General features: G+C 40.3%; 1 protein-coding gene across 2 annotated transcripts in view; it reads left to right on the forward strand.

Moving 5' to 3' along the window:
• Positions 1 to 19,381, forward strand: part of B3GALNT2 (beta-1,3-N-acetylgalactosaminyltransferase 2) — a 69,337-nt gene that overhangs the window by 19,418 nt on the left and 30,538 nt on the right. For both annotated transcript variants that reach the window (XM_035280401.3, XM_003735289.6), the window contains exons 4-6: positions 17 to 210; positions 5,504 to 5,599; positions 16,806 to 16,916. In XM_035280401.3, coding sequence (XP_035136292.1) covers positions 17 to 210; positions 5,504 to 5,599; positions 16,806 to 16,916 — 401 coding nt within the window. The remainder of the gene's footprint in view (positions 1 to 16; positions 211 to 5,503; positions 5,600 to 16,805; positions 16,917 to 19,381) is intronic.

A 19,381-nucleotide genomic window follows, 5' to 3' on the forward strand; every position in this document is an offset into this window, starting at 1 on the left:
TGTTCTCATTACTTAGTTTTGAATCAGGAAATTGAAGCATTCAGTCTGTCTGAAGAGACTTCATCAGGGCTCTCTGAGGATCGAGTTGTCAGTGTGAGTTTCCGAGTTCTCTACCCCATCGTTATTACCAGCCTTGGAGTGTTCTATGATGCCAGCAATGTGGGTTTCCAGAGGAACATCACCGTCAAACTTTATCAGGCAGAACAAGAGGTATGCACTGCTTTGTACAAGTTTTTTTTCTTTTTCAGAAACATCAACTTTTTCTTATGGCATAGAGTAAGTAATTAGAAGACTATATAATTCTCTCTGGCTTCAGAGACTTTCCTCTTTCTTCACCTATTGACTAAATACACTGTAATGTGATATAAGACTGGTTTGTGGTTAGGCTGTCTATGAATAGGTGTGCTATTGCTATATCTAGAAAAGAAGGAGTTGACTAGAGTAGAAATCTCCAACCTAAAATTCCCTGAAGCCTAGGGAATTTCAAAAGTTGGTAATGGATATAAAAAGTTTAGGACTGTTAGGGATAAGTAAGTATTATTGTCTCTTTCTTCCAACTGTAAAAGTCCGTAATACAAGGCTAATAGCTGCTTCACATCTTTTTTGTAATAAGGATGTAGAAGGAATAAAAGTTTAAACCATTGAGGTTTCTCTGTTCCTGATATGTGGTGAAATCTGATTTGTTCACAGACTATATCTGAAGGACTGGCATGGAATTGTATTTCAAAGATCTGATTATTAGTTTTTAACATGCAGAAAACTTGGAGGAATTATTCAGTAAACATCCCTATAGCCACTAATTGTACATCTACAATAGTTAACGTTTTTCTGTGTTTGGTTTATTACATATATATATATTCACTCATCGACCTATGTTTTTTTAAAATGTATTTCAGAGTAAGTGGCAGTCATCAGTACACTTCAACCCTAAACACTTCAACGTGCATATCATTAATTAGACTTTAATATTTGTTTATGGTTTTTAAAATTTACATACAGTGAAATGTGCACTCCCTTTTTTTTTTTTTTTTTTTTTTTTGAGACGGAGTCTTGCTCTGTCAGCCAGGCTTAAGTGCAGTAGCACGATCTTGGCTCACTGCAACCTCCGCTTCCTGAGTTTGAGTGATTCTTTTGCCTCAGCCTCTCTAGTAGCTGGGACCACAAGAGTGTGCCACCATGCCTGGCTAATTTTCGTATTTTTAGTAGAGACAGAGTTTTACCATGTTAGCCAGGCTGGTCTCAAACTCCTGACCTAGGTGATTATAAACTGGTATAACCCAAGTTGCTATCAAGATATGAAGCATAGCACCCAGAAAATTGCCTCATGTTTCTTCACAGTCAGTTCCTTCCCCGTCTCCCAGAAGCAACCACTGTTGTGATTTTTTGTTTCACCATAGAGTAGTTCTGGGACTTCATATATAAGTGAAATCATATAGTTAATACTCTATTGGGTAAGGCTTCTTTCACTCAACATCATGTTGTTGAGACTTGTCCGTGATATTATATGGTTGGTGAATTTTTTTTTTTTTTTTTTTTTTTGAGATGGAGTCTCACTTTGTCACCCAGCCTGGAGCAGAGTGGCATGATCTTGGCTCACTGCAACCTCTGCCTCCCGAGTTCAAACAATTTTCCTGCCTCAGCCTCCCAAGTAGCTGGGATTACAGGCATATTCCTGGCTAATTTTTGTATTTTTAGTGAAGATGGAGTTTTGCCATGTTGGCCAGGCTGGTCTGGAACTCCTGACCTCAAGTGATCTGCCTTCCTTAGCCTCCCAAAGTGCTGGAATTTCAGGCGTGAGCCACTGCACCAGCCCTGGTGCGCTTTTTTTTTTTTTTGTCTGTTTTATTCAGGGACATTTATTCAGCCACATTTCTAGTATCTGTAAAATGTATGTCTTTTACCAAATTTGGGGGATTTTCAGCTATTAATGTCTAGAACCTTTTCTGACTTCACTCACTCTCTGCTGCCCTGGAATTCTAATTACGTGTATGTTAGATCTTTTGGTATTGTCCTGCAGATCACAGAGAGTTCATTTTAGTCAATGTTTTTTCTGTTTTTCAATGTAGATAACTTCTGTTAATCTGTATTAAAGTTTAGTGACTCTTCTGTCATCTCAAATCTGAAGTTAAGCCTACCCAATGAATTTTTTTATTTTAGATATATTTTAAATAGCACACTTTTTACTTGTCAGTTTCCAATTAGTTCTTTTTTACTGTTCTCTTTCTCTAAAATTTCCTGTGTGTTCATTGTTTGAGCATGTTTTTCTCCACAGCTTTGACCATAGTTACAACAGCAGCTTTAAAATCTATGTATGATTACTCTAAGTCATCTCAGCATCTGTCTTTATTGATTGTCTTTTCTCTAAAATATGGGTAACATTTTTCTGTTTTATGTTTAGTATTTTGGGGATCTTTGGTTTGGGTTTTGTTCCTGTTGTTTGACAGGCTCTCACGCTTTTGCCTGGGTTGGAGTGCAGTGGCACATTCACAGTTCACTACAGCCTTGAACTCCTGGGTTCAAGCTATCCTCCCCCGTCAGCCTCCTGAGTAGCTGGGACTACAGGCGTTTGCCACCATAACCAGCTACTTTTAAAATTTTTTGTAGAGACAGGTCTCACCATGTTGCCCAGGTTGGTGTCAGACTCTTAGCCTCGAGCATCCTCTTGCCTTGACTTCCCAAAGTGCTGGGATTACAGGTGTGAGCCACCACGCTTGGCCCTTATCTTTGCCTTGTATCCTAGATATTGTAAATAATTGGTTGTAGGAACTCTAGATCCTATTATATTTCTCAAAGAGTATTGATTTTTGTTTGTTTGTTTGTTTTAGCAGGCAATTAAATTGGCTGAACACAGGCTCTAAACATTGTCTCGCTTGCAATGCGAAGCAGCTAAAATCTCTGTTCAGTTTTTTTTTTTTTTGCCTTGGGTGGGCTACTTGGGTTCTGCCTTGAATATGTATTTCATGAGTCAGCCACAGATTTGGGCAGAGTTAATATGAAGAATTTATGCCTCTCTCTCTCTGATCTTTTCCTTTCTGGGCGGTTCTCCCATCCCATTTTATATACTGATGTGTTTGCCCCAACTCTATCTTCTTAATATTTCAAGCAGAAAGACTACAGATTTTCATTCAAATTTCTAGTTGCCCTAGAGTTGTACCCTCAGACAAAGAGTCAAGAAGGGGACTAGGGAGGAGATGCATATTTATAGCCTTTTCCTTCTTCCAAGTACTGTTTCTTCTCCAGTTTCTACTTGTTTGTTTGAATTCCAGTGGCTTTAAATAATTGTTTTTTATGATTCATCCAGAGTTCATAATTATTACCTATGGGAGAATTGGTCTGATATTGCTGGAAGCAGAACTCTGTTCAGTTTTTTAAAATGTATTATTAATGTTGATTATTAGCAATGAATACAGTGTTAGAGACTGACCAATAAATATTCAGATACATTTGAGATGAAATTTCTTTTTGGTAATTTGCCCTGTTCTTCCTCTGGCTAGTTTGTTGACGTGTTTATAGACATAAATACAACACAGAGGGAAGAGTAGGATTTCTACTGATGATGCCAGCCATAATGATTATAGTGAGAAGAGCTTTGTTGTTACTTGACTATAGGAGTTCATATACGATTGTAGTTAATAGCTTCATTGATGCTGAAGATCAAATAGGTAACTGAAATAACTCAATGAGTATCACTGTTATCTAGAAATTAGAATTAATCTTGAATTTTTTCGAAACAATTGTTTAATCATCTTTGTATGACACAGTTTTAAAAAAACTATTAGCCAGTCACAGTGGCTCACGCCCCAGTACTTTGGGAGGCCAAGGCAGGTGGATTGCCTCAGCCCAGGAGTTCGAGACTAGCCTAGGAAACACAGTGAGACCCCGTTTCTACAAAAAAAATTAAGAAAATAGGCAGCTGTGCTGGCATATTCTTGTAGTGCCAGCTACTTGGGAGGCTGAGGAGGGAGGATCACTTGAGCCCAGGAGGTTGAGGCTGCAGTACAGTGAGTCGTGATCACACCACTTACTCCAGCCTAGGTGACAGAATGAGACTCTCTCAAAGAAACAAAACTATTTGTAGTGTGTAGTTTGGTTCAGACATGAAATATTTCGATCATGTTGATATAACTTTTAGTTGCCATATTTTTAGCCAGGGAGAAGTTAATCTTTGTCCTCAAGCAAGGACTAGTCTAAGATGGATGCTAATGGGTTCAGGGGTAGTCACAATGCTAAAAATAGTCTTACACTGCGTTGCAAAGAACTGGTGTTCATGAAAGAAATAGACATAATCTATTGAAATGTGCTTAATTTTGAACCCCTGCATGGTTTTAATTGCTTAACAGAAGATTCCCCTGTGGTAAGTTGGTCTATAAAAATAGGCATAAGAATGAGGAAATGTTGCCTAGAGGAAATGAGAGGGTCCAAGCAAACCATAGACATATCTTTTTTTTGAGATGGAATCTGGTTTGGTGGCCCAGGCTGGAGTGCAGTGGCGTAATCTCGGCTCACTGTAGCCTCCACCTCCCAGGTTCAAGTAATTCTCCTGCTTCAGCCTCCCAAGTAGCAGTTACCTGCCACCACACCCAGCTAATTTTTGTATTTTTATTTTTATTATTTTTTTGAGAAGGAGTTTCACTGTTGTCACCCAGGCTAGAGTGCAGTGGCACAATCTTGGCTCAGTGCAACCTCTGCCTCAAGGGTTCAAGCGATTCTCCTGCCTCAGCCTCCCAAATAGCTGGGATTACAGGTACATACCACCATGCCCAGCTAATTTTTGTATATTTAGTAGAGATGGTGTTTCACCACATTGTCCAGCATGGTCTTGATCTTCTGACCTTGTGATCCACCTGCCCTGCCTCCCAAAGTGCTGGAATTATAGGCGTGAGCTACCGTGCCCGGCCTACTTTTTATATTTTTAGTACAGATGGAGCTTCACATGTTGGCCAGGCTGTTCTGGAACTCCTGACCTCAAGTGATCTGGCTACCTCAGCCTCCCAAAGTGCTGGGATTACAGGCGTGAGCCACCATGCCTATCCCCAGTCTTCTTTTATATTCCCTTTTTTGTTTTGTTTATATTTTCTTCTGAAGATTCTTTTTGAAGGGAGTTTCCTGAGTGCTTTTGTTCCAGTAGAAATCTGTGGTCTTTCCATTCAGTCTTAACTTTTTGAAGGAGTTTTGACACTGTAACATGTTGGCTTAATTTAACACCTCTCACTTCCCTTAATGCTTTTTCTTTCAAGGTGGGTTTTTTTCTAAGGTTATGTGGATTATGTTTAGTGTTTGAGAACTTCATGACAACTTTGATTACCTGAAGTGTCATTATTTAATAACTATGACTGCACTAGAAAACCCAAATCATGCCAAAACCACAGTAGAACCATGTTAGTAACTGTGGTTAGGGCCATTGTGGATTTAGCCAACCAAGATGTAAGGTGTTTGAAAACTTGTTGCATATGCAATGTATAACATGAGTTATTTTTTCTTTTCTTTTTCTCCCAATTTGTAGGAGGCCCTCTTCATCGCTCGCTTCAGTCCTCCGAGCTGTGGTGTGCAGGTGAACAAGCTGTGGTACAAGCCTGTGGAACAGTTCATCTTACCAGAGGTACAGGGTGGCATGAAAAGACTGTAGGACCAATGCGGTCCTTCATAGGAGTGGGCATGTGCTTTCAGGGGCAGGCACTTGATATTCTCTTGTGCCGGGTAGCACTCCAGAGTGAGAGATGAAGGTACCAACCGTGGATGTGCTAAAACATAGCACTCTGCATTCAAACCTCCTGAGGACTTCATGATACCTCAGGGGTTCCAAAACCACTTTTTGAAAAACGTTGCACGTTGCCTTAGTTTATTTAGTGGAGTCGAGAACTGCACAACTGTTTTAATGGTATTAGTGTGGTATTAGTGTGGATTGATGGAAAGACCAGACAGAGAAATCACTTGGGTAAAATTAAACAGTTTGCTTATCTAAAGAATGAAAAGGAAAAAAAAAGTTAGCTCAGAGGTGGACCATGTTTCCAAGTCAAGTAAAATTTCTCCAAAGGGTGAACAGTTGTGGACGATGGCCTTAAAATGTACCTACCTGTCACCTCTGGGTCCAGTCTTAAGTAGATATGCAATAAAGAATGCCTCACCTGCCAGGTGCACTCATTAGTCCTAGAGTTAAACCACAGTGTGGTTGCAGAGTGGGACAGAATCAGGATCAGACATAAACAAATTATTCACCCCTCAGCTTCAGTCTTTATAGGCTTTTTTAGTCTAGACTGAGTACATTCCTGAACTCGGTGCTCTGGAACCACAATTGGGGTCAGTTTCCTAGACATCTCTGGGACTCACTTTAGATCACCTATAGAATTCATCCCACAGCCTCACAGCTGAGTTAAGATGTAGGCTAGACAACTGACTGGCCCTAGTGACTAACCAAGAAACTTTTTCCTACACAGTCTGTGGGGTGCTACTCACAGTCTGTTCAACAATGGTAACCACACATTTTTATAACATACTATGGATCTCTGGAATTGAGTACACGTAGTTGAAACTGTATGTTAATTCTGCCAATGTCAAAGGGATCTCCTTTTCATCTGTATATGAACTTCCATTTTAAAAACTTTTGAATACGCTACTCTCAGCATACTGCCTATGGGGTAGCCTGCTCCTCAAGAGAAGTCAAAATATAAAAAATAAAACTTTTGAATAAAAGCCAAGCTAAAACAGGGGGTGGAAAAAAAGAAAATGCAGATGAGCTAAAGGAAAACAAGAGTATTAGAATCTCATCATTTGGAAATAATCATGTGTAACATTTTTGCTTCTATGTGTATATAGTTCTAGGATTATGCCATTCATCCTACTTTATAATTTACTGAAACATATGAACATCTTATGATATGCTCATTATTTTTAATGGCTCTGTAGAATGACATTGTACGAAAGTATTGTCATTTAACTCTGTATGTGGGTATTGATATAATTCCAATTTTTTGGTGTTATGAAAAGACTGTAGTAAATATCACTGCACCTCTGTTTTATGTGTATAACTGGTTATTTTCTTAGGATGAATTGTTGGGCCAAAGGGCATACACATTTTTAAGTCACATGATTCCTTCCTGGAGGGGAGTTTAGCAATTTGTATCGGTGTGAACAATTATTGGCAATATATGAGAGTGCCTGTTTCCCTATGTCCTTTCTTTTTAATTTCACATGTGAACTTTTTTCCTTTTTAAGTGCAGTATGTACCATGAAAGTTATCTTTACTTAAATAGTGGTTCAGCTACATAATGTTGGATCTCAGTTTTTGCAGGAAGCCATTCTTTGGTTTGTTCATTCACATAAGGTACTTAACCTCACCATGTCTGTTTCCTCCTCTGTAAGATCAAAGTGCTACACCACCCATTCCAGATGGTTATTCTGAGGGGTAAATGATTTAACACATGTGCACTGCTTAGAACATGCTGCCACATGGCACACATTCAGTAAATCAGCAGATGCTATCATTATGTCTACTCCTCATCTGGATTGAGGGGTCCTATTCTTTGAGAGCAGTGTTTTTTCACCAGGGGCAATTTGCCCTCCGCAGAGCAGTGATGGAGACACTTTCAATTGTTAAAACTGGATGTAGGGTGATACTGGCATCTAGTTGATAAAGGGCCAGGACTCTGCTAAACATCCTGCCGCCACAGGATGCCCCCCACCCCCTTCCACCAGCAACCTGTCATTGGTGCTGAGGTTGAGCAACTATTCCAGAGGAATGTCACATGAAGTGGGGCAAAGAGGAAGAAAATAAACTTTAATACTTCAAGCTAATCGCAATTTTATGGAGTCTGCCCCATTATCTTGGTCAGCCTTATAGAAAGAATTGCAAAATTTGATTAGTTCATAAAAACATTACTTTCGCTTAGAATGTCCTTGTTCTTGGGAAATATACATGCTGAAATATGTAAAGTTAAAAGGTCATGGTATCTGCATTTTATTTTCAAGTGACCCAACAATAGAAAAATATGTGTGTAGAGAGAAAAGGCAAATGTGGCAAAATGTGAACAACTGATGAGTCTGGGTGATTTAAATGGTAATTTGCACTATTCTATAGGTTTGAAGTTTTTCAAAATAAAAATTGTGTTGGGGGAGAGGGGTTTTTATATTTCAGATAAGGTCTGGCTCTGCTGCTCAGGCAGAAGTCTAGTGGCATGATCATACAGCTCACTGAGCCTCAACCTCCTGGGCTTAGTTGATCCTCCTACCTCAACCTCTTGAGTAGCTGGTTGGCACTACAGGCACCTGCCACCATGCCAAGCTAAAGTTTTTCTTTCTTTCTTTCTCTTTTTTTTGAGACAGAGTTTTGCTCTGTTACCCAGGCTGCAGTACAGTGGCATGATCTCAGCTCCTCAACCTCTGCCTCCCAGGTTTAAGTGATTCTCCTGCCCCAGCCACCCAAGTAGCTGGGATTACAGGCACATGCCACCATACCCGGCTAATTTTTGTGTTTTTAGCAGAGATGAGGTTTCACTAGTTGGCCAGGCTGGTCTCAAACTCCTGACCCCAGGTGATCCACCTGACTTGGCATCCCAAAGTGCTGGGATTATAGGCGTGAGCCACCACGCCCAGCCGAAATTTTTTAGCGTGTCACTATGTTGCCAGGCTGGTCTCGAACTCTTAGCATCAAACAATCCTCTCACCTCCCAAAGGTCTGAGATTACAGGCTTGAACCACCACACCAGGTCTAGTTATTAAGAGTTTTAATGACTATAGCCTTGTGCTTTTTATTTCCCTTCAAGGTTTAAGCTAAATAGACTTTTGATTTTATTACTTTTGTTAATTTTGTATATATGTTTCTTCTTTTAAAAACAAGCAGGCTAGGTGTGGTGGCTCAGGCCTATCCTCCCTGCACTTGGGGAGGCCAAGGCAGGCAAATCATTGAGCCCAGGAATTTGAGACCAGCCTGGGCAACTTGGTGAAACTCAGCCCCTATTAAAACAACAAAAACAACCACACACACAGAAAAGCAAGCAATTATTTAATAGTGGCTATGTCTGGGAGGAGCTAAGATTATGGATGATTTTTATTTTCTTTTTGTATATCTAAGTGTTCCATAATAAATATATATTAGCTTTATATAATAGAAAAAATTTTTAGCAATTAAAATCATTCTCTCCTGTTGTACAAAATTCTATTTTTGTTGAAAATATGTTTAATTTTAAATACTCTTCTTTGCTGCATCAAGGGTGATTGGGTTTATTCACTCGGAAAAATGGTAGTGATGGTTTGCTGGCATATCAACAAAGAGTAATAGAAAAATAGGTAGTGTATTCCATTTGAGAGAGGAAGTTCATCATCTTATTCCCTCCACACTTGGAGATTGCCTGGAGTCACATGTCAGCAAGATAGCTTGTCCAGTAAGCAGATCGCCTGTAAGGTTTTCATTGTGTAGCTCACTAAAGCATAAGCCTCAGTGGGCGTCACAAGTTTAAGGAAGACTACTGTGTGTTTCTCTTAAAATATTTATGTCTCTAATTTTATGTTTTCCTTCATACTACATTTGGAACCTGAAATTAATTTCAGTAAAAAGCACCTGAGTCACTAGTGACATTATTGTTAGCATTATGGACACTCAAATCCTTTTTTAAGTCGGAGTTTTACTCCTGTTGCCCAGGCTGGAGAGCAGTGGCGCAATCTCAGCTCAACTGCAGTCTCCACCTCCTGGGTTCAAACGATTCTCCTGCCTTAACCTCTGGAGTAGCTGGGATTACGGGTGCCTGCCTCCACACCTGTCTTTTGTATTTTTAATAGAGACAGGTTTCACCACGTTGGCTAAGCTGGTTTCAAACTCCTGACCTTAGGTGATCCACCCTCTTTGGCCTCCCAAAGTTCTGAGATTACAGGCGTGAGCTGCTGCACCCAGCTTATATCCTTATTTTTTATGAAGGTTGAAATTCTTTAGACATAGTCATTTCTGTAATCCACAAGAAGTTGTTAATGTTTATAGGCACAGAAGTACTATGTATATTTAAGCTACTTTGTTGTTTGGATGAGAAATTAAAAGTTTTATGCAAAAGAATTAATACATGAAATGAGTTACAGACCACTTGGCTTATATTGTGGGGGAGATAATATATGTCATCTCATTTTTCCAACCTGTACCTTGCTTTTTTCCTTTTATTTTGGTTTTTATGATCTTAGCAGGGAATTGCCATAAGCAAGTTGTTTTGCATCTTAATAGATACCTGGCTTCATAACTGCCTTACATCAGAATAAAAAGTAGGAGAGCAGAGATGAGCAATAGAAATGAAACTGTGTTGTGGAGCAGAAACAGGTACAGGAGACAGGTGGAAGATACAGCTCCTTCCTTGCTTAGTAACAAAACAGCTGGTGGTTATGTAAGTTCCGTGACTAAGTCAAGATGATTTGGGGGGACTAGGGAATTGTTCTGGTAATTATTCAGTTATTCAGCATTGTTGACATTCTTGTATCGTAGCCTAATCACAGACAGAATGGAGTTGGGTGCCAGGAAGCACCCACTGTGAAGTAGCATGTCACATGTCTTGTCAGTTGAATAGACAGTGCAGAGAATTACTCGTTTTATCGTCATCTTTTCTAGATTTGTAGTTTCAAGGTGAGGATTTTTATCTGGTCACTATACTTTTGATATGATTCATTATTTCCTTTTTTGCTTTCCTCTCATATTAATCATTAGGATTTGCTACGTAGCCTTTTTTATTTTACTCATTCTTCTCAGGCAATTTCATTCATTACTGCCTGTATGCTGAGGCTGTTAAATCCGTAATTACAGCCTCACATCTCTTGTGAACTCCAGACATGCTTTGAGCCGCCTGCTGAACTTCTCCACTTAAATGTTCTGTGGGCTTTCTAATGGTAGCATTGTCTCCATCCCACCCATTCTCATTTCAGTGTATTTTTAATCTTGGGTAACTGTATCTCGTTTTCCTCAGTCACCTAAACCAGAATCTTGGGAGTTATCCTTACTCTCATGTCCAGGTACTCACCAAGTCCTATCAATTCCTTATCCTAAGTATATACACTATCTGTACTTCTAAACTTTATCACTATTCAAGTTTTAGAAGAAAATAGAGTGTACCAAGGGCAAGAGGTGGTTGTTGCAAGGAGAAAGAGACATGATTAACACAAAGCAGCCTCACATGGTCAAGCATATTAGTCCATTTAGTGTTTCTGCAAAGGAATACCTGAGGCTGGGTAATTTATAGAGAAAAGAGGTTTATTTGGCTCATGGGTCTGCAGGCTATACAAGAAGCATGGCAGCTGCCCACAGTGGCTCATGCCTGTAATCCTAGCACTTTGGGAGGCTCAGGCGGGCAGATCCCTTCAGGTCAGGAATTCAAGACCAGTCTGGCCAACATGATGAAACCCCATCTTTACTAAAAATACAAAAATTAGCTGGGCGTGGTGGGCATGCCTATAATCCCAGCTACTCAGGAGGCTGAGGCACAAAAATCATTTGAGCCCAGGAGATGGAGGTTGCAGTGAGCAGAGATTGCGCCAGGACACTCCAACCTGGGCCACAGATCAAGACTCCATCTCGAAAAAAAGAAAAGAAAAATGGCACCAGCATCTGTTTCTGGTGAGGGCCTCAGGAAGCTTCCACTCATGGTGGAAGGCGAAGGGGAGTAAGCAGTGTCAAAAGGCGAGAGAGGGAACAAGAGAGAGATGCCAGGTTCTTTTAAACAACCAGCTCTCATAAACACATAGAACAAGAACTCACTCGTTACTGTAGGGAAGGAGCCACGCCATTCTTGAGGGATCAGCTCCCATCACTCAAACACCTCCCACTAGGCCCTGCCTCTAGCACTGGGGGTCACATTTCAAATGAGATTTGGAGGGGCTGTGTATCCAAACTATGTCTGTCATCAAAGGGTCTGGGACTTAGCAACAGGTCCTGACGCCGACCTTCCAGTTCACTTAGAGATGATCAGATTCATCTTCTCTGAGAAATTACACATTCATGTATAAGTTCACAGAAAATCAGTGCAAAAACCAAAATGTCAGTTCATTCATCTTTAATGCTGTCGGCTCATTCAAGTGATTTCAATGCTCAGGTTCCGTATCTAGGAACCTCCTACCTAGTATGTCAAGGTACCTAAAAAGCTAAATCTGAACTGTGCTAGATTTGGGCATTGAACTGGGTTACAGTAGTGGAAGAGTGAGTGTTTTAGAATGCTGTTTCATCTAGGTAGACTGTGACCAAAATGCTTATCTTCCAATTAGTGCATCTTTCTACCCCTGGACATTGCTACCTTGCCAGAATTTTTCTCTTAACCCAACCTTCCTATGTGGCCAGTTGATATGTTTGATACATTGTCTTAAGTTACTGATTTTACTAATTAAGCTTCAATCATGTAGTTCTTCCCAATTGTTAGAAATGTTGTTTCCTCTGGGGCCGGGCATGGTGGCACATGCCTGTAATCCCAGTACTTTAGGAGGCCGAGGCAGGCAGATCACTAGAGGTCAGGAGTTCAAGACCAGCATGACCAACATGGCAAAACCCTGTCTTTACTAAAAATACAAAAATTAGCCAGATGCAATGGCAACTGCTCGGGAGGCAGAGGCAGGAGAAGTGCTTGAACCCAGAGGCAGAGGTTGCAGTGAGCCAAGATCGAATCACTGCACTCCAGCCTGGGCAACAGAGTGAGACCCATCTTGAAAAGAAACAAAAACAAGGCCGGGCGCAGTGGCTCACACCTGTAATCCCAGCACTTTGGGAGGATGAGGCAGGCAGATTGCCTGAGCTCAGAAGTTTGAGACCAGACTGGGCAACACGGTGAAACCCCGTTTCTACTAAAAAATACAAAAAATTAGCTGAGCGTGGCAGCATGCGCTTGTAGTCCCAGCTACTTGGGAGGCTGAGGCAGGAGAATTGCTTGAACCCAGGAGGCAGAGGTTGCAGTGATCCGAGACTGTGCCACTGCACACCAGCCTGGGCCACAGATCGAGACTGTCTCCAAAAATAAAAATAAAAAAAAGAAATGTTTCCTCTTATGTAGGGATTTAATTTTCAGATTTGACCTCAAGTTTAAGAGAATGTTAAGGCCTACAGAAGAAATAGGATTGAAAAGAAAAAAATAAATGTTTCAAAAGAGAATTAAGGCCACCTGGGGAACGTATAGAAACAATCAGCACCTATTTCAAAGATACGAAAATGGAATCTTTTTTTTTTTAGATCGAGTCTCGCTCTGTAGCCCAGGCTAGAGTGCAGTGGCATGATCTTGACTCACTGCAACCTCTGCCTCCAGGGTCCTGGTTTGAGCAACTCTCCTGCCTCAGCCTCCCGAGTGGCTGGGATTATAGGAACATGCCACCATGCCCAGCTAATCTTTGTATTTTTAGTAGAGACAGTGTTTCACCATGTTGGCCAGACTGGTCTTGAACTCCTGACGTCGTGATCTGCCTGCTTCAAGTTCCCAAAGTGCTGGGATTACAGGCGTGAGCCACCATGCCCCGCCAAAAATGGAATCTTTTAAAGAAAAAGTTCAATTTCTATGTGCCTTTTGATGGTAATAAAGGTACTATTTTACTAAGCAAAGGCACTTCACCATATATTTTATCACTTCCAAATAGCCCTTTGAGAATTGGTATCATTTTCTCTCTTTTAAAGATGAGGATATCATGACACTGCTTTAAGATATATCTGCAAGATCTGCTCTGAGAACCCCAGGGCCGCACACAGTGCGTCGGAGTTTCACAGATAATGGAGATTAAGGATACGTTAGCTGAATAGAAAGTGATAAATTGCCTAAGGAATCCAGACTATTGGAATATTTTTTACCTGTTTTGGTGGAGAAAAAAAGTATTATTTATTTTTTAAAAAAAAGAAAAAGTTTATATCACTCTGTATAGAAGGGAAAAAAGTTTACAAAACTGACCTAGCTTATCAGACAAATTTAATTTTGTGTGGTTTCCCTATAAAGATGGCTAAAATGAGACATTATTGTACTTTATCTGTTAATGTTAACATATGAAAGTTTTTGGAGTAGTAGAGCTGTATCTTGCATTTAATCCTCTATGCCATAGTCAATTCTAGTTCATTTTTAGTTCAACATTATTCAGCAGACATTTCGAGTTTTCAGTTATGTCACGCCGTGCTAGATGCTGAGGATGTTAGTGGTTGCTCCGAGAAGCTCTTTCCTGCTCTCAAGGTGCTTGTCTTCTAGTAGAGGCAGTTAGTTTAATGATAAGAAAATAATACCAGAATGATAAATGGTATTAAAAGATAAAACAGATTGATGTGATAGAAGTTGGGAGTTGGAACCTTCTATAGGACATCTGGAGAAAGCCTCTCAGAGGAGAAGATTGTGGAGCCTGACACCCGAGCAGGACTAAAGAGCCAGGTGTGCACAGAATTAAAAATTAGATCATGGAGAAGTTAGAAGACATTAAGATTTCAGTGTATCTCAGACCTTAGGACAGGGGGGCATAGCTCTCTAAGTTCAGAATTGAATAGTAATAATCACAAATGAAAAGTTCATCAAATTTGCCAAAGTAAAATTTATGGACTTCTGAATTTCAAAAATAACATTAAGTAGCAAATGATAAACTATTTTAGCATGTAAAATGTGCACAGGATTAAAATAATTACTCTATTAAAAGATTGCATAGTTGAATAAGAAAAATAGAAAACTCAGAGCCCAAATGGCAAAGCAGCATGATAAGGCAGTTCTCAGAAGACAACATGCAATTCGTAAACATCACTAGGAATCAGAAATTCAACTAAATGATGCTGGGTGAGGCAGCTCATGCTTGCAATTCCAGCACTTTGGGAGGCTGAGGCCAAAGCTGGCAGATCACTTGAGGTCAGGAGTTCCAGACCATCCCGGCCAACATGGCAAAACCCCATATCTAACTAAATATACGAAATTTAACCTGGCGTGATGGTGAGTGCCTGTAATCCCAGCTACTCAGGAAGCTGAGGCAGGAGAATTGCTTGAACCCAGGGAGCAAAGGTGGTAGTGAGCCAAGATTGCACCATTGGACTCTAGCCTGGGTGCCAGCGCAAGACTTTGTGTCAAAAAATAAAAATAAAAAATAAATCCAACTAAATGAGGAATCATTTTTTTTTTTTTTTTTTTTGCCAATCAGTTTGAGCTTATGAGGTTGCTCAGGTTAGCCTTGAACTGATGACCTCGCCTTCGCGAGCGCCATGACCTCCGGCGGGAGCCACTTTGGACCCCGAGGAATCATTTTTTTTAAATCTAATATATGGCTGGATGCGGTGGCTCACACCTGTAATCCAGCACTTTGGGAGGCTGAGGCAGGCGAATCAAGAGGTCAGGAGTTCGAGACCAATTTGGCCAAGATGGTGAAACCCTGTCTCTACTAAAAATACAAAAACTTAGCTGGACATAGTGGCAGGCACCTATAATCCCAACTACTCAGGAGGCTGAGGCAGGAGAATTGCTTGAGGCTGGGAGGTGGAGGTTGCAGTAAGCCGAGATTGCACCACTGCACTCCAGCCTGGGCGACAGAGCAAGACTCTGTCTCAAAAAAAAAAAAAAAAAAAAATCTAGTATAGTAGGGTAAACTTTTTTGTTTTTTGAGACAGAAACTTGCCCTGTTGCCCAGGCTGGAGTACAGAGGTGTGATCTCAGCTCACTGCAACCTCCATCTCCCCCTGGGTTCAAGTGATTTTCCTGCCTCAGCCTCCTGAGTGAGTAGCTAGGATTATAGGCGTGCACCACCGTGCTCGGATAATTTTTTGTATCTTTTTTTTTTTTGAGACGGAGTCTCTCACTCTGTTGCCAGGCTGGAGTGCAGTGGTGCAATCTTGTCTTACTGCAACCTCACCTCCCAGGTTCAAGCGATTCTCCTGTCTCAGCCTCCTGAGTAGCTGGGACTATAGGCATGTGTCACCAGCCCCGGCTATTTTTTTTTTTTTTTTTTTTTTAGAGACAGGGTTTCACCATGTTGGCCAGGCTGGTCTCAAACTCCTGACCTCATCATGATCTGCCTGCCTCAGCCTCCCAAAGTGCTGGGATTGCAGGCATGAGCCATGGGCCTGGCCCTAAACTTTCCTTTTACTAATATCCCATACCAGGGAAAATTTTTTTTTAAGACCAAAAAATGGGATCATTTATTTCTATTTAGGGAAAATAAATTTTTCTTTACAGATCTTTCAACTTTTCTTATTTTACATGTAAAATCAGTATGTTCCCTGTCATAAATATAAATAAATATTACAAAAGAATAAGATTTACAAACAGTACAGTGCAACTGTCATTCTCATAAATTGCTGACAACCCATAAATTAGTAAACATTGCTTTCAAAAAGCAGTTGATAGTGTTTACCAAAATCCACAAAAAATACCTCTTTCTTGTCCCAGTAACTTCACCTCTGGGAATTTAAGTCAAAAACAAAATGTTAGGGGTAAATAAACATTTACACCAAAATATGCCTACATTATTTTGGTAGATACTTGGTAGATATTTTAGTAGCACCCAAATTGGGAAGATGTGTGAGTAAACCAGGGCGCGTCTGCTCACTGGGATGTTACACACATGAGGAAGAATGGTTGCAACAGCTGCAGCATCATATGAAAGTGCTTTGGATACAGTGGGAAATGGCAAACAGCAGCATGCAAAATTGTCCATATACCTCCTGTGATTGGTTTTTTACATGTGCATGGAAAAAAATGGTCAAGGTAAATGTTAACGATGGTATGTCAGAGCTGTGGGGTGAAAATTTTAAATGATATGTCTTGGGAAAAAATTTTCTCCAAAATCTTACCTAAAAACATGCTTAAAATCTAAATGACAGCAATAAGGAAAATGAATCACTATTCATCTTTTCACAAAAGAGCTTTGAAGGTACAATCGTGTGGGAAAGCCAAGACCTCCACGGCCTTGTGTCAAGAAATCTTCACAAAGTGACAGTGAATGATGGAGGGGGAGTTCTCAGAGTCATTACGGTAAGTCCTTTTTTTAAGGTTTAATTACATACTTTAGCTCTCTTTTTTTTTTCTTTACTTCCTGTTGATTTGCATTCTTTAGCTCTTTTTAATACATAAACATGTTGTAAAATTTACTTTAGAACCCAGGCAGCATGAAGCAATGATGACTCTTATGTGTTTTACAATGTATATAGTAGAAAATGTTGTTGACTCATCATGGTAAAGGGAAAAACTCAAATATGATTCTGTAACTCCAGCATTAGTGAGTTAGCAGTTTTGCCTTAAAATTGGTGCATTTTGGCCAGGCTTGGTGGCTCACGCCTGTAATACCAGCACTTTGGGAGGCTGAGGTGGGTGGATCACGAGGTCAGGAGTTTGAGACCAGCCTGACCAACATGGTGAAACCACAGCTCTACTAAAAATACAAAAATTAGCTGGGCAGGGTGGCAGACGCCTGTAATCCCAGCTACTCGGGAGGCTGAGGAGTTTTTGTAGAGATGGGGTTTCACCATTTGCCTAAGCTGGTTGCTAACGCCTGAGGTCAATTGATCCGCCCACGTAGGCTTCCCAAAGTGCTGTGTTACAGGCATGAGCCACTGCACCCAGCCTATTTCTCAGAAGTTTTTAAGTTAGCATTCTTTAAGGGCGTTTGTTCAGTAGTAGTCAGGGTATTCACTATCTCACCTTGAAAATAAAATGTTAGGTAAAATATTATAGATAGCCAGGCATGGTGGCTCACACCAATAATCCCAGAATTTTAGGAGGCCAAGGTGTGCAGATCACTTGAGGCCAGGAGTTCAAGACCAGCCTGGGCAACATAGCACGACCCCATCTGTACTAAAAATACAAAAAATTAGCCGGGCATTGTGGCGCACACCTGGAATCCCAGCTACACAGGAAGCTGAGGCATGAGAATTGCTTGAACCTGTGAGGCAGAAGTTGCGGTGAGCTGAGATCATGCCACTGCACTCCAGACTGGGTGGCAGAGTGAGATTCTGTCTCAAAAAAAAAAAAATACTATAGATACAAATATTGGAAAACAAAGTGGGATGTGGTGTGGCTCATGCCTTTACTCCCAGCACTTTGGGAGGCTGAGATGAGCAGATCCCTTGAGGTCAGGAGTTTGGGACCAGCTTGGTCAACATGATGAAACCCTGTCTCTATTAAAAATACCAAAAAATTAGCCAGGCATGGTGGCACATGCCTATAATTCTAGCTACTCGAGAGGCTGAGGTGGGTGGATTGCTTCAACCCCAGAGATAGAGGTTGCAGTGAGCTGAGATCACGCCACTGCACTTCAGCCTGGGCAACAGAGGGAGACGTCATCTCAGAAAAGAAAAAAGAAAAGATTGAGTACTTTCACTTATTTTGCTGAAGCAACTCTGGGATTTTTGACTCATATTTCTCATTCAGATTTGCTTTAAATTTAAAACAGTTTGACAGGTGGATTTCTCAGTGTAAATGTAGGACAGTAAAGAAGGTGTATGAAGACTTAAAATGAACTGTAGTAAACAAGTGATGTGTATGGTAGAGTCGTGGACAGTCTTGTTCTCCTTGATCTCCGGTCTCATGATTAGGAATATACTTGACATTTAAATTCACAAGCTTAGTGATGTTATTAAATATTTACCTCATTCACAGGAATTAAATTCTGAGTTTGAAATGAATATTATGTGATATGTTATAACTCATTCAAAAAACATTTACTGCACACCTGTTCTAAGGCAGACACCATGGCAGGGTAAAATAGACATACCAGTGGCCCACAGTGGAACTTACAGTCCAGTGAGGAAGAAAGACATTAAACAAATAGACCTATAAATTCATATGTAATTATACATTTAGATTTGTAGGCCATGTTTAGGGTTTCATTCATGTTTGAGATTTGGGATTTATTGTGACAGATAAATTTAACAAAGTAAATGTAGGAAAATAAAGATGGTGTTTAGTAAACAGACACACCACTGGTTTACTGACGTTCATTTTAAGTCCCATGAAAATATTTTAAGATAGAAAGTTTTATGGAATTTAATTACAACATTTTTATTTCCTTTTGAATTTTCAAGGCAAATACCTTTATTATCTTGCCTCCTTTGCTATTTATGAAACTTTAAAATATCCAGCATATGCCAAAATTCTCTAGTACTGGTTACACTAAAAGAAATGTTTACTTCTGAGTTGAGAACTAGATTAAAATGTAAACACTCAAATGATCTGCTGTGGGAGTAAAAATTATTATAGAGGGCTGAAGACAGCTTAAACCAGGCCGGGCACGATGGCTCACGCCTGTAATCCCAGCACTTTGAGAGGCCAAGACGGGCAGATCATGAGGTCAGCCTTGACCAACTTGGTGAAACTCCATCTCTTATTTTAAAAAAATAAATAAAATTTAAAAAAAAAAAAATATATATATATATATATGTATTCAGTAGGGTTCCATTTGAGTATTTGGGACAGACTTTTGATTTTGAGCTTTTCTCTGC

This window comes from Callithrix jacchus, chromosome 19 (assembly GCF_049354715.1).
Source record: "Callithrix jacchus isolate 240 chromosome 19, calJac240_pri, whole genome shotgun sequence".
NCBI classification, from domain to species: Eukaryota; Metazoa; Chordata; class Mammalia; order Primates; family Cebidae; genus Callithrix; species Callithrix jacchus.